The sequence below is a fragment of the Clarias gariepinus genome, chromosome 21 (assembly GCF_024256425.1).
Source record: "Clarias gariepinus isolate MV-2021 ecotype Netherlands chromosome 21, CGAR_prim_01v2, whole genome shotgun sequence".
In the NCBI taxonomy this organism is placed as follows: Eukaryota; Metazoa; Chordata; class Actinopteri; order Siluriformes; family Clariidae; genus Clarias; species Clarias gariepinus.
The window spans coordinates 17820707-17847808 of record NC_071120.1 but is presented as its reverse complement, the minus strand read 5'-3'; the positions used below and the strand labels follow the sequence as shown (position 1 = coordinate 17847808).

The window sequence follows — 27102 nt, the reverse complement described above, 5'->3', positions numbered from 1 at the left end:
TTTTCTTAAAAATTATAATATATATATATATATATATATATATATATATATATATATATAGAAGCACTAATGTATTTACAGCAACATTAATATTAGCAAAAAAATAAACATAATTCAAATGGCCTTTATGTTGATTTTCAATGCTAAACAAATTCATGAAGCTTTTTTACATGAGCAAAACATGACATACAGTAGGAGTCAGAAAGGAAGAAAATTCTTTGTAATCCGATGTTCCTAAGCTGCTGTGAGCTGCTATAATAGTAATTCACAGTCAGCGCTGTGTCAGTGAAGTGCTGGGTTGAAATCAGCATAAAATTTGTACTAATACATCATATACCAGTTTGAATATCTCAACCAGCATAACACCTCAAAAACTGGCGTGGAGGTGAAAAACATCAGACTTCACATTGGCACTTGACAACCAACAGCCAATCATAAGAAAAAAGAGAGAGAGAGAGAGAGAGAGAGAGGAAGAAAGCATTTAAAACTATGGGTACACTATACTGTAAGAGAAAAAAATACTTTTACTTTCCGTCTGATATACAGTATAGCGATATATAAATTAAATAAAGACTAAAATATCCTATTTAAACAAACATCCAGACTCTTTAATATGGCACTTGCAATTGAGCATCTGTGCCAAACTTAAAAGGCTCCAACCTGTCTATATAAGGCAACACTGTAAATGGTGTATGTCAGAGTGAAAACAAAGGCATGAGTTAGAGAGAATTATCTGTAGTCTCAAATGGAAAAGACTTGGAACAACCAACAGCCTTCCCAGATCTGTCTGCCCAGCCAAATCGAGTAATTGGGGACAAAGGGCCTTGGTCAGAGAGGTAACCAAGAACTCAAGGGTCACTATAAATGATATCCTGAGTTCCCTTGTGGAGACGGGAGAGGCTTATAGAAGGACAACCATCACTGCAGCACTTCAGCAATCATCTGGCTACTCCATCTCCTATGATGAAGTAGCCAGATAGAAGCCATTCCTCACTAAAAGCCACACGACAGGGTTCTGGGTATTTGCCCAAAATGCCCCTGAAGAAATCTTAGATCATGAGAAACAAAATCCTCTGCTCTAAGGACACAAAAGATTGAACTATCTGGAATCAGGAAATCAGGCGCTGTGCATCAACTTATTAAAACCAACCCTACAGTCAAGCGCGCCGGTGGCAGTATGCTGCGGGGATGTTTTTCTGCGACTGGGAGTCTAGTCAGTGTAGAAGGAAAAAACAGTTGCAGACAAAAAAATATGGAACAATTCTTAGTGAAAATGTTCAAGAATGCTCAGGATCTCAGACTGGAGCAACGGTTTACATTTCAATAAAAAAATTACTCAAAGCATGACCGCCAAGAAAACACAGGAGTAGCTTCAGAAGAAATTTCTCTCTGTGAAATTCTTGAAGTGGCCCATCCAGCGTCTGGACCTGAACCCAATAGAACATTTCTGAAGAGACCTGAAAATGGCTGTACCATCGCTGCCCATCCAACCTGGTTGAGCTTGAATGATTATACCAAGAAGAATGGAAGAACCTTCCAAAACAGAAAGCTGCGGTAAGCTTGTAGCATCATTTACGAGCAGGCTCGAGGCTGCCAGGGCTGCCAAAAGTGCTTTAACTAAGTACGAATGATGGCTATGAAAACTTAGGTAAATGTGAGATTTCAGTCTTTATTTACATGTGTACACACTCCGAACTCTTTACTTTTTCATTTTGGAGTATTGTGTGTCGAATAATAAAAAATTATTTTACTCCATTTAAGATAAGTGAAAATACGTCAGAACTCGCAGAGGAATGTGCAATGCCTTAAGGAAAGCTTACTTGGTAGAGGTTACAGAGCTGATTTTTTCCCTCTCAAACCAAAGCTTACTATTAATTAGCATGAAGTCACTAGTTAATTCTAAAGATAATGTGCTGTTGTTTATATTAGCATAGAAGGAGCCACAGCATAATCAAAATATAAAACTTATACGTTCAACAAATGCACGATCTACAGTATGTGAGAGTTTAGTAAATTCTGACTGTTGTTTGGAGCTCTGGAGTAATTGATGCAACAGAGGATGGGTGATTTTTACACTTTAGGTGCTTCAGCACTCGGCCCCATGCTGTGACTTGGCATGGTCTTCCGCTTCATGGCTGAGCGCTTGTTGCATCTAGGAGCTTTCATTTCACAATAACAGCAACTTGACTGGGGCATATCTTGCAGGGCTGAGATTTCATAAACTGACTTGTGGCAAAAAAATGGCACATTTAAAGTGACTGAGCCTCTACATTATCTTAAGCATAATTATGCAGTCTATGGAGGAGGCATAATTATGTGCTGAATTTTGTTTTTTATTCTAACAGTGAGTATGGTAATCATTAGGAGAGGTGTCCACCTACAGTACTTTGTCCATATAGTTTATCTTTCAAAAATGTACCAAATTTGAATTAAAATACTGTATGTTTTTTAACTTGTATGCATATATAGACATATACTGCTAAATAGATTTTTGTACATTTCTCTAATCCTACAGTGTTGCTGGGTATTTAAAAAAATAGAGTTAAAGCAACAAAGGCAAATTATACTTTCAAGCTTTACTTACCTTTTTCAGTAATAACCTACTGTTCCAAGAATAGGTAAACTCTGGAAGATGGCCCTTTAAACACAGTGTCTGCACTCCACTGAAGAGATAATGAATAGGATAGTGTGAAGTAAGGAAGCAGGAGATTGCTTTCTGCCTGGCTGCATGTGGTAGGAAAGAACTCCAACAGTTTTTCACAGGAACATCTCAATATTTTGTCCCGGTTTTCCCTCCCTCTCTCTCACCTGGCCCGAAATTCAAGGGCACTTTTCCATTCCCAAATGTATTTGCAGAGAGAATATTTACAGTTACCCAAAATACCACCCTTAGGTAGATATTAGAGTTTAGAAAGATATTAGTATACCAGATGGTCCAAGTCCACTCTATAAGCTACTCGTCACATCTGTATCCTAGCTTTCTTATTATTGCAGTCTTGGCCTACTTTCCGCAGCAACAAAACCTGATTTATGAAGGTCACATACAGTATGCCTTATCTGTGATAAAACTACACTGTAGGGCTCAGATATTATAAAGTTATTCGCCAAGATTGCTTTATTTAGTTTTGCTTTGGTCATGTGACCTTCTTCGCCTTGGTACGCTGGTCATTGGAACACACTAAGAAATATAAATAATCAGATAACATATGAAACATAGATATAAATAAGATGATGCACTGTACTGTAAATAGCTTAATTGACTAAAACTAGTTTATATAGTAACTGTTTCCAAAGTCCACAGCACTGGCTATATACTGTACATGTGAATATACAATAGGTGATGCTTGGCACAGAGACATGGATTGGACTTGTTTGTCCGGTGCATTCTTATGGGTGTTCAAGTAATTTGGAATTTGGGGAGTTTGGAGGCCGGGTCAACAACCTTGAACTCTTTGCCTTCTGAGCCTTGTGCACAGTGGGCTGTGGTGCACTTGGTTTTCTTCTCACCTTTCTATTGTGGCAAGCATTGACTTTTTTAGTAGTGTGTTCTGCACTGGGAACAGACCGCGCCGGCTAGCCTATGGTCCCAGTGGGCATAGATGAGCCTTGGGTGTCCATTAACCAGTTTACTGGAATATAATTGATAGTGTTATTCAAATTCAATAAAATAATGTTATGGCAGATACACACACACACACACACACACACACACACACAGTACTATAAATAGATATCTACATGTTCAAGAGATTGTTTTAATAAAGATTTTTGTTTTAATAAATAATATGATCTAATAAATAATAAACCATGTTTTTATCTTTTTAGAAGCTGTTCCGAGATTTCAGATACAGAACTGAAAGGCAATGTCTTTTCTATAAGCCACACAGTGATGTACTCCATTTTTAAGATTTTAAATGTTTAAATTTTCATACAGGCTACCGCTTTTTATTGTATTTTTAAGATATAGAAACAATGTGTGAAGGCTGAAGGACACAATTCCACTTTCAGCCAAAACCCTATAAGGGTTTTCTGTATTGACTTGACTTTATCTTAGACTTATTGACATTTATACTTGAACTTGACTTAGTCTTAGCCGTTGGTCTTGTTAAATATGGTCTTTTCGTTTATTTTTTTCACTTGCACAAAGTTTGCAGAGAAGTAACTCATTCGTCTAGAAAATACCTCATCCTGAAGCAGGAATAAAGCTAAATACAAAGGGTCGATCAAGTCAAATTGGTGTTGTTGATTGTGCTTTCCAGGAACTTATTAATACCCCAAACATGTGGACATCACTTGGACCGAGGTGAGGACTGCATGTGGCATAACTCCCAGCTGAGTATCCGCAATGTGCAAGTGATGTGCATGAATTATTTTACAGTTTCCACAGACAGATGAGTCTCTTCCTTAAACTTTCTTTAAAGCATTTGTACCATTTAAATGTTTTACTTTGGCTAAGAGTCTCATCACCGTATGTGCTGTCTTCTAAAAATATAGCAATCAAGCCTTCACCCATGAAAACATTTCATCCCCAGTGCCTGTTGGACTTGGACACCCCACGTAGTATTGTCTCCGTAGTAATGGAGTAATGTCTTAGCCTTAACAAGGCTTTAATGAATTCATGTCCTGTTTTTCATGGCCACATATGTTTTGCTGAAAGTGATGTTAGGGCACAAGATATGTATTTAATTTTTTTAATTGTGTTGCGAAGAGGAAAACACAAATATGCAAACATTCTGACAATATGCTCAGCTTATTATCAGCCATAGTGTGCAGACTGAGATTAAATGTCAAAGCAAATCAGAGTGACATTTTCATTCATGGGCGAAAAGGCTGTTATTTGTTTGCTTCTATCAATCAGCAAACCAGAATAATGACACATGTCTAGCAGCACCTAGAAAAAAGAAGCCTTCAATTAATGCTTATTATAATAAATCACAAGAAGGTGTAAAATTTCTGTCATTTTTCAATATTACATATACATACGCATGAAAGACATGCAAGAAGTAAATACACCCATAGCTGATGCAATAATAAAATGTACACAAAATTGTTTAGATTTCATGCCTCAAAGTGAAAATTCCAAAAAAAAACTTTAGATTTTTAAATAGACTTTATTGGCTGAAGGTGGACTGAGTCTGTGCCTGAAACAAAGAGCTCGGAATCTTTGGAAATTTTAACAATGTTAACGTCAAAGTCAAGAACTGGTTGACCTGGGCCTTTTTAAATACGTTTTTGTGCTTTTCAAAGATCTGTTTACAAAATCCTCCCACTCATCTTATGCCCAGGTGAGTTGTTGTTCTTTATGTTTAACAATTTGAAATAAATTATATTATATTATACTCCCAGCTATACTCACAGATTAAGTATGCTAGTTGTGTCGGCAAGCATAAATACACTTGATTCCTTGTTTTGTTATGTTTTTAACCTCTGCTTTCACATTGTTCATTTTCAAGAGCAAGGCACATTACCTATGCTATGGAACAGACAGACGCATACTTCGACTTGCAAATGATTCGACACTGGCTACACACAGAGAAGCAGATGGCAGAGATTGCACATCACAAAAGAGCTGAAACATGAGGAAAAATGTGCCAGTCAAATAGTTGATGGAATTTACCCACGATTGATTTTAGCATTGGGGAGAGGCAAAAATAGCTAAACTCTATTATAGGGTTTGGGTCAGTTCTATTCTAAACCTTTTTTTTTTCCCTTTCAGTAGCACATTCATGCTGGTTTGTGGGTTTTTCAAACATTATTAATCCAAACATCATATACTGTCTAAGATGGATTAGCCCCCTATCCATGGTGTACCCTGCTTTGTGCAATAAGTCTCCAGGATATGTGTACCGGATAAAGTGGTATAGACGATGAGTAAGTGAGAAAGTCATCATGTACTGTTGAGTGTATTTTTGTGCCTTTTTGATTATATATGGAAAAAAATTCGTCCAGTCTCTTATAATATCCAGAACCTACGTCCTGTGCTGTCAGTAATCTAAATCACATTTACCCCAGGCGATATTAGCTATATTTTCAAGAGGTGTACTGTTTCATCTTGACATGATACACCAAGATGCAACAATGTGATTAATTCACATTGCACGTGTAAAAAGACTCACAATCTGTGCAAACCATAGAACTAGCAAACCATAGACGTTCATTGACTTTCATTTACAGCCTGCAAAAACTGCATTTGTGAAGTCTGATATCGCCACACTGCAATGCAGAACTATCAGACAATCACCAACACACATTATACACTATACAGTTACACAGCCATGATATTGCGGTTAAAAAGAGCTTTTCCTTTTTTTGTTTATGCAAGCAAAATTCCAGTTAGATCATTTAAGCTTAATAATATTGCAACAACAAAAAAAAAAAAAGCACATTTTGTTTTTAAGTCAGAAAAACGTCTCGGTTTTGGCTATGCTATTTTTTTTTAAGTCACACTAAAATTTAAATATGCCGTTCTTTCACAGTTTGCACAATAGGTTTTTTGCTAACTTTCTTGTCTGTTTAAATTAATCAATGATTTTGAACTAGTGTTTAATCGTATAATACCTTTACTGTAATGCCTACGTATACATAACTCTACTAATAACAATATCCACCTAAATATTACTGTATTAGACCATTATTTACTGTATCACATCATGCGAATAAAAGCCAGTTTTTTTGTCCTTAGCATCTTTATGTATGTAATACTGTAACTTAGAGTGACATTTAATAGAATTTAGATTCTAAAAACCATAATTTAATTTAATTATCATTTTGTAGCCTTATTATTATGTAATGTATCATTATGTGTCATTTATCATTATTTTGCATAGAGGAGGGCGATTTTAAAAGTGTTAGAACTACAGTATAAGCAAAGGCTCTTGCCTTTTGTCTTTCCTTCATAATTATATTAAATTTCTACCCGATTAGAATTGCGAATGATCAATTTATGGTTGTTTGCTTAATTCTTTTTAGTCATCAGCTATTAAACTATAACATCAATCCAAACTGTGACTGTTGTACCCCTGGTTCTAACCTTTCCAAAGGTCACAGTTCATGCTATAATACCGGAGTAGCATGTGACCTCACTATCAAGTACAGTATGTTTGTCTTGATGGAACTGTCAACGCTCTGATTGTAGTTTGCCAATAGGGAATGGGTCATCCTTTATTTCTTTGCTCTCTTTTTATGTAAACAGTAAAAGCTAAGGAACTATTATAGCTTTCAGCAAATTAGAATTCAGAAAGAAAGTTAGTTACAGTACTTACTGTATTGACAGTTTCTTCCCATGTATTCGCCTGGACATTCACAGGAGTAATTGGCCACCAAATCTGTACAGATCCCTCCATTTTTACACGGGTCCCTTTCACATTCATTGACATCTGCAGAACACATATACACAAAAGGTAAATTAGCCCCAGAGGTAATTAGTGACATTTCTTATTTAAATGCAATAGTGGTGCTTGTTTATAGAGTTTGGTCTGTTAGTTATTTGAATATTTGCCTCGACCCAAATTGCTCGCATGAAAGAGGTAAACACCATCTGTAATTAATCAAATTATCTAAAGACAATAGGGCCAAGAGCTGTGCAACTTTTTAAGTGGAGTCACATAGAAAAACATTAGGCGTTAAGAAAAAGAACAGAAAAAAAACACAGGAAAAAATGAGGGATGCAAATTAAGGTTCTCTCAATATTTCCTAATTATGCACAATAAATAGGGCTTCTGTTCAAAATCTTCAACAAAAATGGCAAATGGCTCTGTCTGAAGAAAAACATACCAAAAAAAATCCATTACCAGGTTAATACACAACCTAAAAGCATGACCCCTTTATTCAATATAAATACCACACAGGATAAAGTTATATCTTGATTGATATTTTGTCAGCTAAAGATCCGTGCACTGCTATTTCAATATGAAAAAGGCAATATTTTTTACTGTAAGATAATCTTTATCCTTAGCCATTAGTACATCACTTGTGTAAAAAAATAATGCATCTAATATTAATATTTATTTGTATATTTCAATATACCCCTTGTTGACCACATCCAGACTAATATGCAATTTTTGCTACAGGTTGAGGCCCTTTTTTGCAGTTATAATGACCTCCACTCTTCTGAGAAGGCTTTTTAATAGATTCTATTGCATGGCTGTTGGGATTTGTGTTTAATAAGATACAAGTACACGAGTGTGATCTGGTAGTGATGTTAGGTGAGAAGGCCTGGAGAGCAGTTGATGTTGCAGGTCATCCCAAAGGAATTCAGTGGGGCTGAGGTCAGGCCTCTGGCACTTTAAGCTTGGCACACAAGTTCTTTATGGACCTAGTATAACTATATTATCATTCTCATAATTAAGAAGTCCTAGCAGGATATTGTGTGTTGTTTTTTAATTAATTAGTAGTAATAAAAAAGATCTATTATGCAAAATCCACTTTTTAGCCATTTTAGACATTCAGATTTCCAAATGTGTCTCCAGGGTGTGTGTACAAGAGGAAGAATGCTCTGCTCTTTCTCACTTTAACTGACCAGGGCTTAAACAGACCAATTAGATTTTTCTCTCTATTATGACCTAATATAAGAAATGCCCCTCCCCTGGCTTGTTGCTCAGTTCAGCAATTCTCTGGCTGTGAGACTCAACAACAGTGGCTCATTTACATAGACACTAGAACTGCAAAAAAGGAGTTTGAGGTATGAAAAAAAATAATATCTGAGGAGTATTTCAAGTGGAGCACTAGGCTCACTTCTGGAGACATGTGTAAACTTATTAAAGAAATAGTAATAAACAAATAAATGTAAATAATAATAATAATAATAATAATAATAATATAATCAAACTAAATCCCTTTTCCAGCACTTTTTCCGGTGTATGTCTATATCAGTGTTCTAAATCTCCTGCCCATGGGAAGATCTGAGTACAGAACATGAGCTGGTGCAAAAATAATTCTGTTTGTCTTAGTACAGACTGCTCATAAATCAACTGAAATTAACTCCCATGATCTTACGAGCTGCCTAAACAAGAATAGCTAGTCTAGTTTCTGTTAGAAGTCATCAGTATAAGAAATGAGGACAATGCAATACAATAACTACAGAGCTGAGATTTGCCTGAAGGAAAGGCATACATTTGTGAACTGGAGTCACTGCAATCTCAGTAGGAGCTAAAGAAGGATAGTTGTAGGTCACTTTGGTTATAAAACACTTGCTGGCACTGACACTCATCATAAACTGCTGTTTTAATATCTCAGTGTAATGGTGAGGCCTCCATGTCAGCCGGTGTCATATGAGGGAAGATCGTTTGCCCTCTCGTGTCTACATTGCAATGGGAATCACCAGGCACCGAAACTGAAAGTGCTCAAAAGTAGATCATTTCCAGCATGCGACAAAGAAACGGAATGACAGATAGAGAGGAAGAGATGGCGAAGCATAAAATGAACAGAATCAGTGAATAGGAAAAGTAGGAATGAACAGAAGAAAAGGGCATGAAAAGTATTTCTCATCCTTCAGTCAGGCTGAAGTAAGAGTTATCTCAGCTATGATAAATGCTTCTGGAGTACTGCTATTGCCGCTCATGCTAGGATTTGCCAACCTTTCGCCATTAACCTGATGAAAATCTTATCCCGCTTTACTTGGGCGATGAATGGCACAAGGACCAACAACCATGCGGCGGTCTCACCAGGAGGCTTGAGCAAATGCTGATCCAGAGGGGGAAAAAAAACACACAATGAAAATGTTGACAGGTTTATTACTTCAAGATATTATATACAATATAAGCTGCAAAATGCACAGCATGTAACTGGATAATGATCAAACGTTCTTGTTAAAGCACCAATAAAGTAAAATGCACCACATCCTATAAAGCCATTGTTAACAATTACAGGGAAAAAAATCCACCCTGAACAAATAAATCCTTGATCTTCAGTAGAGTTCAAGATTTTATTTTTTTCTTTAATTGAATTCCGAGCTGACCTTTTGAGTTGAAACGATTTCTTTGACGTTAGTCTATTTTAACTTTGAAGCGTATTCAAGATTACCCACATTGGCATTCGACTACGTGCTGATAGAAGTGCCACTCTACTGAAGTGAGTGATGTGCTTTAATCTGTCCAACTCTCCTACTGCCACACATATACACTCTGCTCAGGCAGGATTCAACTCGCTGTCATCACCCTACAGCAAAACATGACTGTTGTGCTTTATGTTAAATATTGTTGACTATTTAACACTATTGTAAATATACTGGCATTTCCCCCCGCAACTTCTCCACCTTGGACTGGATACAAAGCCATCACAACAAGAGTTATTTTGCTGAAGACGCTAAAGTTCTTGTAATCCCCAGGCACACACACTATGCTCCGGGCCTACAATGTACCTCTTTGGACTGTGTCCTCTCAGACCACGGAGAAAACGCCAAACCCTGGAGGTTTGCTACCTACTAATGCACTGTCCTACCTTCAGTAGATTCTTAAAGGAATTACTGTCCAACCAAAGCAACTGTTGGGGGCTTTTTGATACTTTTCTAGAAGATTTTCCTTCTTTGTTCATGTTCTGTAAGTATATTCTTACATCTAACATATACTGTATATGTGGCAAAAACTCCATTGCACTCTCATTCCTTATACGCCGATACATGTCGGGTGGCTATTCATGCAACTTCCTCTTGTTCCTTTTTTTCTTCTGGTAATATGTTGACTCCCCTTGTATGTGACACAAGATTTTTGGCTTAAAACTTAAATACTCTGTGCATCCTGTGAATAAACCAGAGAGGACGAACAGGCACTATCATGCGAGCTTTGTGTATGTGTTGTATCGAGGCCCGGTGGACACATTTATCCTGTCTTCCCTCATTTTACACCTAAAAATCTCGGGGCTCAGTCCATTTAGTGTACATCATTTTACAGCTAAACATAATCATACTAGCACTACATCACAAATATTTTTGCCATGATTATAATTCAGCATGTCTATTGCACCCTGGTTTAAGGATAAAATGAATGAACAACTTCTAAATCTTCTTAAACAGACCTTCTAAACTTTTTTAATCTTTTTGTATAATTTCCTCTTTAAATAACTCTTTATTTTATGCATTTGGCTTCTCCTACTTCACTTTTAAAATGTTAATAAAACCTAGAGTCTGTATCTGCTATCATTATTAGACAGCTAAAGCGGTTACATTTATTAGAAAAAACAAAAATAGAAAACGGTGCTTTGCAAAAAGTTTTATATGGAGATATTTCATACTTTTCATTTATGAACCGAACCGCCTGATTTGAATATCTGTGAAATTTCCTAGTTTTGCGCAGAGGCGGAAATTGAAAGTAAAAGCCCTGGCACATACTGTATCTTTTCCATTTATTAACTAAACAGGCTCTAATTAGTCTAATTAGAAAAACTCTTCATTAGTGACATCACCTGTTTTGTGTACAGAAAGAACTATAATACATGGCATATATCGTTTTACTCCCTTTTTATTTACCAAACATGATCTTATTTTAGATGATTTATTTTTGGCTGTTTCATGAACTGAAGTAAAACTAAAAGTGGTTGAAGCTGTAAGATTTTGTATTGCTTATGATGTTTCTCATGATTTGCAAAAATCTCAGTGTGCAACAAAACTTAAGACTTTTTTCCCTTTATATAATTTCTTGACACTAATTGCCATCTGAACCAGTGCAAAGACAAAATCAAAGTATGAATTTGCCATACGCCTTATTAAAACTCAATTAAAATTCAGTATATGAGGGATGCATATAATATTACATTTTATACTTAAATGGATAGGCTGTAGGCTGATTTACCCACTGTGACAAAACTGTGAAAGGTGGAGTCATATGCTTTTTGAAAAATTACTCAATTCACACTACAACCAAAACTATTACATTTAATTTTATACTCAAAGAAAACACGCACAAAATATTCTCTATCAGTTTGAAATACTTTTTGCTGTCAAAGTGTTAAATATATTAAATGTGTGCTGAGAATATTAATGAATTTTATAACACATACTGTAAATTAGTCCCTAACCCTAAAAAGTTTAAAAAGCCATTATATACAGTGAAACGATTACCGCGGTTTGTGAGTGTTCCGCAAGACGAGCAAAGATTTTCAAATAAATTTTGACCTGGAAAAACAAACAAGTCTTGGTTTACGAGTACAGAGTATCATTTATCACGCATCCGATTCTTGTTTGACAAGAGCGTCACGTGATTCCAACTGAGGCAATGGTTTTTCTCTCTCTTGCACTGTGGAATTGAGCACACGTGTAAAGCAAAAGCAAGTCTCATTAGAGAGGTTAAAAATCCATTTTCTCTCTCTGTATCAGCCTGCTCCTGTGTGCGCGCGCGTCATTGGACACCGTGCCCCCCACACACACGCACACACACACAGACCCCTCCTACTATCGCCTTCACAGAGACACACACACACACACTCTTTCTCTCCTCTACAAAGAAACACTGCTCTGTCAGGATTCTTTTTAATGGATCAATGGATCCAATGGTAAAGTGCAGGTTCATTTGTTTTATTTTTATTTTTTTATTTTCAGCAGTGATTCCATTAGTGTGTCGCTTAATCAAGTGTTATTAGAGAGATTTCTTGTTTATTTGTTTGATAAAACAGTGTTACACACACACACACATACACAGCGACTGCGCGCACAAACAGAAACACATCTACCTGGATTTATTTTTATTATTTTAAATAATTAATAATTATCTAATTAATTAATAATTACCTTAATAATTTTTATTATTAAGGTAAAGTGCAGGTAATTTTTTTTCTTTTTTCTTTATATTTTGTGTTAATTATTTTTATGTTGTTTTTTTTTTGGAGCTGTGGAGTGAATAATTGAGTTTCCATTATTTCTTATGGGAAAATTTAATTTGGTTTATGAGTGTTTTGAAATACGAGCCCACTTCCGGACTGAATTATGCTCGTAATCCAAGGTTCCACTGTAATGAGATAAACCAGGTACAAGCAACAGGTTTTACATTGTGAATGAAAAAAAAAAAAAAAAAAAAAAAAATAATAATAATAAATGCGATACCATTACACTATTACCCATGAATGTGATCTACATGTCAATGGACCCTTATGGTGATACTGAACAATGAATTCAATTCACTTCTCCATACGAACTAAAATGGAAACAGAACAAAACAAGCACTAACCTAAAGGATGCAATCAAAAGTCGAAATCAAAAAGGATTTGGTTTTAATTAATACACGCACAAGGGCGTACCATTTTCATTAACCAGCATTAACCTGACAATCGAAGGCTCGAATGCATTACTGAATGTGACAGAGCGAAGCATCATTAAGCCATTATCCTCATGCAAATTGAGTATTAATTCTACATAAGTTTGTTGAAAAGTGTTAATCAAATCATGCTGAAGGCGAAGGAATGGCCGTTAGAGATATATAAAATGTTAATTGTGTGGTTTGTAAATCAAAGTGAGGAAAAGGTCAAGATTTAATCACGGTGCAAACATTTCACAGGAGTAGAATTTACACATTTGAATAAAACCTTATAAAAAGAGAAAACTTACATATACATTTCCTTGCATCGTAATACAGTGATAATTGTCTTGATTTATTGAATTTAATGCTTGCAATCCTTTAAATATCTGTTTTTTCTGTAATTCTACAATTAAATAAATTTATACATTTAAATACAACACTCTTACAATAAGCAAACTTCAACATAACTTAAGATGTACATGTATTTTTTATTAGTTCCAGTTTACAACGTAATTTATATATTGATTTATTTGATATAGTTTAAAGTTGGTGAGAAACTGACATATTTAAAAGTTTATGAAATAATGTAATGTAGAGTAGTACTCCGTATTTCAGGCACAGGGAAGGGGATGCAAGTGCAGATTCCTATTGTGGACAGAACAAGCAAAACAAGCCAAGTGCAAAACAGGATCATGCAGAGAACAGGAGTGAGAGAATTGACAACATGGTGTAATACATAAGAGCCTGAAAATATCCAAGTTGTGGATATTCTGAACACATAAGATGAACTCTTGACCATGAAATGCAAACGTAAAAAAGTAAGAGGTGTGTGGAGGGAAAGGGGGGAGGGGGGGGGGGTTTAGTGGGCGTTTCTCCTACTCATATACTGGTAACAATTTAGTGGAACACACAGCAGGTGTGAGCAATCTGTGAGCATGACTAGAGGCGTGATATACTAGTGCTGATGGGTAATGTATTCTCTCTCAGCCATTTTGTGGCCAAAACTGTAGTGCAGTAATATCTCAGGCTGGATGTGTACCAGAACTTATGAGTATGTCTCATTTTCTGGTACTACACACGTATACTATATACTATAAAATTATGCAATGCAGACATTATTTGGATAACAAGTGCTTTGTCTGTCCAGTTTAGTTTCTTATACAAATGTGTTTTAGTGTTTATTCACCTTATTTGCATCATTAAACCAGCACCCACAGTATTTAACATTTAATAATTGTCATTATTCTAACATGTGCCTTTGATGTGCCTTTTTTTTTCTTCTAAAGACATATTGTTAATTATGGTTTTAAAACATCATGATAATGCTGAATGCAAGTCACTTCAGATGTTCTGTTTTTGGCTGTAAAAGAAGAACACTAGTCACCTTTCACTCTTACCCTTCAAGAAAATCCAAACAAAGTGGATTTATTTCATAAATAGTGGGACAGAGAACCTTAAGCTGTAAATGTTGCTCTTTTAGTGATATTTTCCTAATTGTTTAGCAAGTAATAACTAGTGATAGAAATCGGTAACCATTACATCATTAATCAACAGTTTGGATAAACCAACTGATCGCTTCATAATCAGTTTACCTTACACAATGCAATGCTTCTTGCACTGTTTCCTGAAAAATAAATCCCACCACCACTCACTATTACTAAACACAAAATACATTACCCATATGTACATCTACTAGGAATATTTGTACAAGCATATAATAAATGTATTAACGTTACAAACATGCTGAAATTGACATTGTAGGCCAACTAGGACTTTATGCACGCACACACACAAACACACACGCACGCACACACACAGCTTATGGCTAATGCAACATGGCCATTTAAAAATGCACAGGAAATCAACTGTTTATTGACTATAATTCATATAAATATATCATCCCATCAACAATAATAATAAGTAGTTAATGCAGTGTGTGCTAGGAATTTATGTGGAAAGCCAATTTCAGAACAGCATCCGGGCATTATTTGGCATCGTTATAACATACGGCAACACCAACCCAGCTGCAGCTTGGCCTTGTATATTGTAAGCATTACATAAAATATCTGTGATTCTGTTTATCAGCACCAAATTGCTTTCTCATGAAAGCTTTGACTGTGGTATAGTTTTTAAAAAGTGGGACAAGGTGTTGAACTATGGATGGAAATATGACGGAACAGAGCTGCATTCTGCTTTCCTGTCGCTCTTTCTTGCTAATAATAATGACTAATACCATCTATCTAGGCAGGTAAACAAGGATAAACTTTCTCTACAATTGCCAAGAACTGTTACAGATTGTTAACAGTGCTCTGTTTAAAGACAAAAACCCTGACCTCCAAGACTAACAGGGATCGGTATACCTGAAAGAAAGCGAGGCAGACAGACTGGGAGTGTAAACAGAGTCCAAGTGAAGGAGCTTGTTTGCTGCTCCGTACAAACCCTTACCCAAGGAAGCGCAAACAACATGGCAACAGTTGTGGATTTGTGGATGACTTTTAAATCATAAAGAGAACAACAAATTACTGAATTTGAACATGTTAAGTGAAAAAGGTCAAAGCATGGATGTCCTGTCTGTTTTTTAAGAGCTAAAGAAGGTTGTTAGCTGTTAGTGTCTGACTTAGTGTATGACAAATAGCTAGCATATCGCTAACCAATTGTGGCTTCATTTTGTGTGGACAGAAGTGTTCATTTGTGGTGACTTTTTCAATTTGAACCTTTAACATTTTTAGTGACATTAAGGTTAAAACATGGAGCTAGGTTTGTACAGTATTACCTGCTTTAAAAAGGTGACATTGGCTGTTAAACGGCTACTTTTATGAGGCTGTTTGTGACATCTTTCGTAGCAGCTCATGTACACCGATGCTGAAACAGCGTTTTTTAGATGAGGAGGGGAACAGACTCTGTAAGCTGCATTATCGGAGGGATACTTCAACATGACACACTTTGCGGGATCTCTGAGACCTGTGTGAACTGAAAATAAAGAAAAATATGACCTTTAACTTGCTTTAAAGAAGTATAACATGATTTTTAGGACACCATAAGCAAATAAACTAAAGTGGATGTCAAAAATACAACCTAATATGATAAGACGGTCAAGGATACAATATTAATATCACATATTTACAAAACTCAGTAATCTATATCATAAACACAGATTTCTGCTGCAATGTGTTTAGTGTAAAAAAAATCTGAACACCAATTTCAATGCGCTTTCCATTAAATGACACGGAACCAGCCATTATCCCTAATCGACTACTGAACAACTGCACTAAAAGCTGACCACATACAGGGCAGGAGAAATCTGGCGAATCTAATCGCTGTCCTTTCAGTAGGGGCTACAGTATTATGAGGGTGCATTTTTCAATCGCCAACTACATCAAGCTCTGACACGCCATAAACACTGACATCTACTGTAGACCTGTGCACTGACACCAGGAGATTTGGCTGCATTCTCATATAAACAGATTCTGTTGCATATTCCCTCATGTTCTTACTGACCAATTAGTCCACAACAAATCACGTAGTTGCTTTTTGTGCCACATGGCAGCTTTAGTTTATTCAGAGATGTTCTAGTTTGGCAGAAACTGAAAGATTGTTTGAGAAAGGTCAATATTTTTACCGGGCTAAACGAGTTAGGGCCATTTTAAACATGCGAATAGACATCCACAAAGAGCGGATTCATGCTTTGCAAATTTCAAATTATAATTCAAAGACTATTTATGCAAGTTAAACATTGAAAAATGTTTGCATTTTTTTTTTTTTACATTTTTTACAGTATTTGTCCGTTTTCAGTGATCAGTGGTAAGTGACTTCTATGACTAGTGTGAAGACACGTATTAATTACAGACACTAATTAAAAGTGCTGAAGCATTGTGTGTTTCAAGTTCTGCCTGAAACTAAGATTAAACCTTACAGCAATTCAATGCATGCGTGTGTGAGAGAGTGTGTGTCTGTGTGTCAAAGTAATAGAGAGGGGATTATCTTAGACGAGAGAGTAAGATAATCCAGTCAGTACACACACGCACACACAAACACACACACACACACACACTCACAGGCACAAAGGGTCAGATAAACAAAAGTGTCACCAGCAGGATTCATGACAGTGAATTAAGCCACTGTACAGATCCTCGCAGACCACACACTGAGTTATACAGCTACAATGATACCGGGACTGTTTAACACAAATCATGATGAGCCGTGTGTTGAGATTGTAATTGTTGAGCCATGGGTTGTTGTGCGTTGAGGTGTGTTGTGGTAAGTCATCAAAATAGTTTGTGGAGGAACTGCGGCCTTTTAAGTCCTTTACTTTTGGTCTGGGCTGTGGTAGGGGCAAAGCACACGTATACAAAGTTTACACACTTCCTAATTATCTGAATAGCATTTACCTACCTCTGACTAGCATGTACTCACCTCTGACTAGCATGTACTCACCTCTGACCAGAGTTATACTTATGTCTGACTGGTGTTTCTCACTCAAACTGTGGTGTATTTGACAGTCAAACCCATAAAACTCTAAACAGTTGGAAAAAAGGTTAAACAAGTTTTTTTAGTAATTGGCCTCTGTACACTACAACATTGATTTTAAATTGAAACTCTTAGGATGTGAGTGTAGCGAAAACTTTCAGCTTTAATTCATTCATTTTCATTCATTACCCATTCAGGACTAACAGCTGCTGTCATAGACACGCACACCATTTTTGAGGCAAATATAATAGAACAAGTTAATATATTGTAAGAATTACAAACATAAGGATTGCCTTTAATAATGTCTGCTCAAAAAGTCAATGTGCAGTGACAACGTAGAGTAGGTAATGGGAAAATATTTGTATAATGAAACTTATTATTATTATAATTATGTATTTTTTTATTAAATCTCGCACAGTATCGCAATGTGGTGTTTTTGTGCAGTGTCGCAAAAGCTGCTAGAAATCTTCCACAAACTAACTTTTTTCAGCTTTAAAAACATACTCCACAAGAAAAAAAAAAGTTCTTCGATGGTTAATACTTTTACACAGAAAACCACGGCAGACGTTAAGCAAAGAACTACCCCAGGTACAGTATGTACAATAGGCGTATTTACTGTATGTATTTCAGAAAAATTCTAGATTTTCCAAAAAATATGCCAAATATTTTTTTCTGGTATGTCATACAGTAGTCTGCCTTACCTTGATCGTATACAGTGGACACAAACACGCACACGCACTAATACACCTATTCACACAATCCGGGCAAGTTGGAAATACCAATCATTTGGCTTGATCTTTGGAATGTCACAGGAAATTAGAAAGCCACCAACTCCACACACAGTGACCAGAGGTGAGATTCAAACCCCCAACCCCATATAAAGTAACTGTGCTAACCTCTTAGACAACCCAATGTGTTTGTAATGTATTTAAGTACAGAAATTATAAGGCCTATTGATTTTAACCTCTTATACTTGGAGCCATCAATGAAACTACACTTTACAGTGATATCCAACATAGTTAATGATTCAGTTAGTAAATCAAACTATGATTTAAGATGGTCTAAAATGCACGGATAAATAATCTCATACATAAGATGCATTATGAAAACATCTTCAAGTATCATTTTGTAATATATTTAAGATATAACCCAACCCATGATTTAAAGCTCAATGGTGCGTTCATGTCGCAGGAAAGGAAAAACATTTTTTATCCTAGCTCTCATTCATTTTTCACAGGGACAAGTGAAAATCCTTCTCTGATGACACTAAAGCAGAAACAGAGATTGTTAATATGTCAATATTATGCAAATGAGAAGCGGCAGGTAGAGGCCTGTAATATTATTCAATATGGTTTGAGAGAGGGATTTTCATCACACATCTTGCCTACGCTCATGGTCAAGCTGCACGCTGAAATTAGTGCAAGATGGAAGAGGAGAGAAATAACTAATATGAGCATCTCCGGAAGCACAGAACCGGCCTATGACTCTGTAAGTGCAATAAGCAATATGCTGACCCTGTCTTATACTTTGCTTTGAAATATTTAAAAAGTGACAGTTTATGGAATGTATTTTTAAAGGCAAAAGGATGTGACAATACCCAGTAGAGAAGATGAGTGAGTTCTCTAACCCAGGAGATTTGACAACTTTACACAGCCAAAATCCTTGTACTCTGCTGATGGCAGCACTGCCAGACCATACCTCACTAGTTTAGTAGGCAGTGGGATCCAGGAACAAGTGGCTTGTGCTACAGATGCAGCATTGAGGGGTGTCATGCTGCAGGTATGTGTGAAAGTCTGCACGAACCTGCCAAATGTGGGTGCATCTGAATTCTGGCAAAAACAGCCAGAATAAAAAATCTGATTTCTTCAACCAATGAAATTTCTTCTACTTTATGTAAACATAAATATAGTTTTTTTAAAACAGTGGTAGTTTTTAAATGCATTTTTCTGTGGTTACAATGATTTTGCTAATATTTAGTTCATTCAATATTGAATTAGATGAATACTGTTACTGTCTCTCGTCTCTCGTCCTGGAGCTCACGTTTTTGTCTGTGTGGTCTGTGTGGAGTGTTCAGAGCTCTCCATTTTCTTCCTATCTCAGGTGAATTGGTAAATATTGCCCCAGATGTGGACGAGAGTGTGTGTGCATTAGTGATGAGTCATTCATAAACGATTTATTCTTTTTGAACGAGTCTTTTACGTAATTTAGAAGAACGAGTAGTCTCAGAGACTGATTCATTCATTCTGTTTATCATAATACAGTATGTCCATAGCTGCATTGTAATATTTTTATTACTGGAACTAAAGCCAAAATGTGTGTATGTAGATTTGTAGGGGCTCTGTTTATTGAAACTGTAACATTTTATATTACTTCTGAACAAAAGATTGAAACCAAATGACTCAAAAAAAGATTTGTTCATTTTGATGAAGGAGATTCAATGAACTGAGTCACTAAAATGATTCCAACTTCCCATCACTAGTGTGCATGACGCCCTGCAATGGAGAGGTGTCCCAGGGTTTCTTTCGCATGTGATCCAAGGTCAGATACATATATATATGGTTATGCAACTTGAATCAGAACAGGCAGATCAACATTCATAGATTTCTGCATGGATTTTTTTGCTAAAATCGCATTCCATTGTTTGAAATCAACGAATGGTCACAAATATACTCAGATAACTCAGATAGGATTAACTCAGGTGGCATGAATAAAGACATATTTATGTAATCATAAATGCTGTTTTAGAGGACAAATGTGGCCACATTAGAGTCGGATAAAAGTCACTTGTAATTACAAGGTGCAAATTGTAAAAAAATCTGAATTTAACAGCGTGGCTTGTGATGTGAACCTTAGCCTTAGATAATGTGTTGCTTCATTTTAGTGCAGTCATGGAAAATAAAATCTTTTTAATGTGACTTTCTCTCTTTCTACTTTTAGAGGATTTAAAAGGTTATAACTTATATTTGTGATGCATTTACCGGAGCAAACGTTTCATTTCGGTAAAAACTGAATCTTTTTGAATTATACATAGTAGAAAATGTCACGATATAAAGTGTTTTTCCCAGGTCACCCAACGTTCAGGAACAGATGACTTTTTTATTTTTTATTTTGTGAAGGTCTATTGAGGGTAGACTCTTTTTTCCCCTCCTCTACATTTGAAGACGAGAGAACAAAACAATGGCAGGTGCTGTATCAGCAGCCTTCTGAAACTTATGGCCTGGGCATGTAACCTGCTTATCCCCAGGCATCAGGGCTATTGATTTTCTCCCTGCTGTTATTTATTTTTTTGATATCACTCCTGTCATTTAGGAGCGGCTCGTGCAATCTTATGTCATTTGAATCTTTGCTAATTGAACTTCAGCGCCTCGGAGACGATGTTAAGGCGAAGTTTGTTCTATTGTCTGCTGTCTAAAAGACAAAGTGCTGAGCAAGATGTGAGAGATATGCGATGTGCACAAAAACGCAGAGCCGTGTGTGTGTGGTAAAAACAAAGAATTATAAAAGAAGAAACAAAGAGTGTCTGTGTTGCTGTAAAAATGTGTGAGTGTGGTGTGTGTGTGTTGTTTGTGCAGAAGAAAGAGAAAGAAAAAGGGAAAACTTGCATTCTTATGCACATAAAACGCATCAGTGAGTGACAGGATGTGTGCACATCCGTGTGTGAGACAGAAAGAGAAAGAAAATAACTAGTTGCATTTTAATGTACAAAAAAAATGTGTGGTGTGTGTGTGTGTGTGTGTGCATTGCTTCACACTGCATACAACTGCAGCGCCTTTCCAATCAGCATTCACCCCCATGCTGCTCCCAGCACATAAAAATAACTTCAGAAAAATCCCCCTCCCCCTCCCCTTCCTCCTCCTCCTCCTCCTCCTCGCTCCGGCACCAAAGGCTTTTAAGAATCCAGCAAATCTCATCCCCAACCTTAAATACCATCCAAACCTTAATCAGGCCCTTAACAACACCCCGCTCTAGCAGGTCTTTTACTGACTGCCCTTTCTCTCTCTCTCTCTCTCCCTCTCTCTCTCTCCCTCTACTACATGCTTCCTACAAAGCCTCTCCGCTGGGATATAATGAGAGCAATGAATAGCGTTGTATGGTGGAGGGGAAGTCAGCTGCTAAATTGGCAGCGCTGCGTCCTGAAACAGAACAGAGTGAAGGCGAAACAGTCAGTCATCCGCGCAGCAGCGACCCCTACTGTGTGAACACCTGTTCCTGACCTAACAACATGCCAGAGATGACACGGCGGTGCAAAGACACTGGCGGTGAGAGCGCCGCTGACTGGGTGTAACCTGCTTATTGCCATGCTGTTCCTGATAGTTATTCAGTACTGTATTTCAGTCTTGTTTTTTGTATGTACAAAAAATGCATCATGTTTATTTATCAATTGTACATGATTCCTGTAGTGAACCTTAAGTATTGGGTCTGGACCTTCTGTTGATTCACACACTACAGAACAATAAGGTTGATTCCGGATTGATTGGGTTGATTCCTTGATCTTTCCATGAAGTTCTCTTGGGTGAGGTGGAGAACATAAAATCTAACCAACTCACTCACCAATTTTCACTCACCAAATTTCACTCCAATTTCAAAGCTGTGGCTCGGGGGTCCAGGCGATCTTAACATCACGAATGTATAACGGATTTGAGCTGAGATGAAAGCAAGTCAATAGTATTTATGAAAAAAAAAGTCACATTTTTGCATGCAGACTGTAATCAAGTATTAATTCTAACGTGTTTCAGTGCAGATTTTATCCAGCTTATTAAAAACTACCAGGAAAAATGTTGCTTTACTTTCTAGCCCCTGCCTCTGTAATCATTAAATTTTCTTTGATTCTGTAAAACAATAACAGAAATGTGTTGTACAATGGGAGTCCTGAAGTTTTTTAAAGGTTTAAAAACACATATCATACTGTATAAGCTGTGATGTGACATAAATGACACTTATTTTAAATGAAAGTGTGTACGGTGACTTAATGGTTACAGTAGTTCTGTCGCCTTGCACCTTCAGGTTCTGAGTTCGATTCCTGCCTCGGGTCTGTGTGCATGAAGTTTGCATGCTTGCATGCTTATGGGTTTTCTCCGGGTACTCCGGTTTCCTCCCACATTCCAAAGACAAATTAGGCCGACTGGCATTTCCAAATTACCTGTAGTGTGTGAATGATCGTGTGTATGTATGTGCCCTGTGATGGACTTCCACCCCATGCAGGGTGAATCCTGCCTTAAGGCCCAGGCCTCCTGTGATAGGCTTCAGGCCCCCTGCGACCCTATGTACAGGATAAAGTGGTACTGTATAGACGATGATTGAGTGAGTGAGTGGGTGTGTACCTTAAATAATTTAGTTTATGTTGATACTAATGCACTCATGTGGTTCTATACCAACACAGCAGCTAGCAGCTACACAATATAACCAAAAGTATACCTGAGGAAGCTTTTTCACTAGATTTTGGACCTTGTGTGCTTATTCAGCTACAAGACTACTGTACCTCCCATCCCAGCACTGATCGCTGCAGTTAAAGTCAAGGCTCTGTGCAGGACGCTTCAGTTCTTCCAATCCAACCTTGACAAACTATGTCTTTATGTCGCTTTCTTTGTGAACAGAGACATTGTTATGCTGGAACAATTTTAAGCCTCTTTGTTCCGGTCAAGGTAATCATAATACCACAGCATATAATGACAATCATGGGCGCTTGCGGAAGGGCATTTAGGCTTTCCAAATAATTACAGGGAGCACATCGCTAAGGACTTAAATAGCACTTCAGATATATGGAATTAGTACAGAATTGAAAAGGAAAATATAATTCTACAGGATAATTTGCAAAAATTATGTAGTTTTTGATTTAAGGCATGCTTAGCAGTCTGCGAATGCACTCTGCACTAAATATACATTCACCTTATACCTAAGTGTTATCTCTCTCTCTCTCTCTCTCTCTCTCTCTCTCTGTCTCTCTCAGACAGCTACTCTTTAAGGACTTGTGACTATAGTCGCTTAACAGTTCAGGACAGGTTTTTCCTACAGTTTTGTACCTACGCCTCAAATAACGACCTGGACTCCATATAAACTTAACAGTTAGAAATACTGTATAACACATTTTCTGTTATATTGAACTTCCTGCTGCTTAACACACAGTATGACTGCAAAGCAATTCCTGTTTTCCATTATCACTCAAATAAAGATGGGTTCCCTGTTGAGTCTGGTTCCTCTCAAGGTTTCTCCCTTTTACCATCTTAGGGAGTTTTTCCTTGCCACCGTCACCCCCAGCTTGCTCATCAGGGACAACATGATCAATTTGATTTATTCATATATTCTCACACATTTCATACTCATTTCTAGTGCTGCACGATTAATGATATCGCAATCGCAATCGCGATGTCAGCCTATGCGATTACATTACAGCAAATGTTGCGATTATATTAAATAAACAAATGCGTTCGCGGACGTAACAAGACTTCGTTCTAAGAGCTGCATGGCCATTTCTTATGTCAAAAATAAAAAATAACCAGTCAGACTCGTGTAGCGCGCGTGCTGGTGGTCACGTGACTTTTCGCAGCGCAGTGTGGAGACGGAAGAAAATGAATACAGAAGAGGCCGACGCTGAACTTGTGCCCAGAAAAAATGCAAGCTCTGTTATTTGGCGATATTTTGGTTTCAGAATATCGGACACTAAGCAGAAAGAGCTACTGCGCAAAATTGGCAAAACTAAAGTCGCTAAATCAGGTGGCAACACGACAAATTTATATCAGCACCTGAAGCAACACAGAAAAGTATGATAAATGCATCGCGGTAAAAGCCAAGAGTAGTAAAAAGATCAAACAAAGCACAACCGAGTGTGAGCAAAACAAAACAACACATTATTACAGATGTGTTTGTAAGTCTCAGTAAGTGACGTAGCGACGTTGAACTTGAAATAACTGCAGTGAAATTCTTTTTAACTCCTACGGACCTTTGGTCAAGCAGGACGACCGAGACATATATTAGCCTAACCGCGCACAATGAGTTTGAACTGAAAAGCCGTTGCCTGCAAACATGGTATTTCCCTGACGATCACACCGGAGAGAACATACATCGCCAAAGCGGTGGCGCTTAATCACTGGACTAGGTTCCAGTGCTTCGGGCATAGACTTTATTTGGCCATCGGTAAGTTAAATTAATTTCATCTTTTCATATTTAAAGCTACTTAACTGTATGTTAGAAAGGACAGCTGTTAACATATTTATTTAAGAATAAATGGAAATACAGTGTATGAGAGTGTATGACTCTAAAATTAATATGTTTAAAGGACACTTTTCTTTCCTTTAATCTCTTCTTCATCATTAGATTAAAAATGGTGAGTGATTTGATAAGAATACCAATAAAGTATATGTTACATCCTCCTTAAATGTCCCTGTTTTGGGACAAGATGTAAAAAAAAAAAATTAAATGGGTATTTGTTTTATTTATCTGTACTTTTTACTTTTTAATTTTATTTTAAAGTTAATTTAATGTAATTTAATTCAATAATGTAAAGATGTTACTGTTATTTAAATTTGTACAATTTTGTTTTAATTAGAAAACATTGTTCATTTGTTCATAGTTGCTAGATTAAACAAGTGGTGTGGGTGGATTTTCCTTGATAACAAGCAAGTTGAGTCATACCACTTGTTTATCGTATCGCAATCGCAAATCGCAATTTTGACCTTAATAATCGCAATATGACATTTTTCCCAAATCGTGCAGCCCTACTCATTTCCATAATTTTATTAAATTTTATCAAATTATTAACCAGTAAACTGGTAACAGGATCATGGGCACGCCAGACCCATCTATGAGCAAAGACCTGTCTGGTCCAATACCACAGAAAAGCCAATGCAGCACACCTTTCCGGGAAAAAAAGTCAAGGTATCAGAATGCCCAGTCTGCCGGCACTGCCTCCAAACTCCCCAGATCCCAACTGCCTCATGTGATATGCTGAACAAACAAGTCTAATCCATGAGGGTCCCACACTGCAACCCACAGCACCCAAAATATCTGCAGCTAAGGATCTGGTGCCTGACACCACAGCACACTTCAAAAGTGAAGGCTTTCCCACAAGGGGCCAGAGCTGCCCAGGTGGCACAAGGGCAACGTGCACAATACAGGGCATAAGGTCTTGTGTTTTAATGTGATGGCAGATACAGTAGGTGTATGCTTGAATTGGGTAGTTAATTCCTGTAGAATTTATCTAACGCTTGTATACCAGGAAGAAGTTTCTTACCAGTAAGAAGATCTACATTTTAAATTTCTGATGCTGTATAAGAAACTTTATAGCAATAACCGGAGTTGACTTTCCACTTGTAGGAACGTTTAAAGGCATACTGTAAATAAAACAATTGTCTAAATAAATTTTTTTTTTGCTTTATCCTTTGAATAACCCTTATTTACTAAAACAAATAATTGTTTGCACAATTTGTTATACACTACTTAGAGATACAGTAGGAACTTTATTATTTTTTTGAGAAAGAAAGGGATGTGCCTTGTGTGTATTCCTTATGTGTTTAGAAAATTCTAGCCACTTCGCCTGTTTTTACAAGCTTGTACAAGTTTATACAATTACAATTTTAAAAAGTCATGATAAATAAAATATTGTCGTCTTTTTTTTGTTTTTTACTTCACTATCCTAAAAACATACTGAAACCGCATGAGTCAAATAATGCGCAAAAGTGAAGAATTTAAAAAACATAATAAATCAATTTTACACAGCTCTCCTCACAATCATGTGGACAAATTAAACTGTGATCTGATCATCAACCCAGCAGTAAGTGGGCCACAGTTTCACACCCCCGGCTACTTAACCCCACCAGCCGCGGCACCGCCACGCCTTGTTTTAGTGACTAAACCTAATTGCTACTGTTTACTTTTTCTGTTCAAAAAGCGACATGGCGAATTCGAAAACAGAACTGTATGCATATTCATCAGCCTGTCGTGTGAGTGCTTTAAAGAGCACGTAAAATGACCCTCATTACAATAAGTCAGCGTTAATAGCTCGTAGCGCTGTCACATTTGTTAATGCCTGAATCTTAATTAATGAAATGAAAGGTAATCTTCTCTCACTGCTGTTTCCTGACTGTCGCAGAATACTTGATAGCTCCCTGGCTTTCCAGGATCTGCATTGCTGGCCTCATTTGCAGGACTGCTGTTGTAATTATTAAACAGCGAGATTCATATTTTCTGGCTGCAGCATAATAGGGATTTAATGCCTGCTGGGTTTAGTGTGACAAAGTATATAATTCTAACCCTGGATGTGTGGCGAGCTGAATTCTGGCAAACAGCCTAAAGTGACAAACTGGGTTTTGTTCAAAATATAGTTTTTCTGCCAACAATATACTTCAAATATTAAAAAAAAATAATTTATCAAAATGACCCAGAAATGTTTTATTTGGATTACTGCCTAACCCGGCTT

The 27102-nt window shown here is 36.9% G+C and overlaps 1 protein-coding gene across 1 annotated transcript in view; it reads right to left on the bottom strand.

The window, feature by feature from the left end:
* The window catches only part of edil3a (EGF-like repeats and discoidin I-like domains 3a), a 209566-nt gene that overhangs the window by 72977 nt on the left and 109487 nt on the right, over positions 1-27102 (bottom strand). Inside the window, exon 4 of the mRNA XM_053481489.1 lies at positions 7263-7376. Within this exon, the coding sequence (XP_053337464.1) occupies positions 7263-7376 (114 nt within the window). The remainder of the gene's footprint in view (positions 1-7262; positions 7377-27102) is intronic.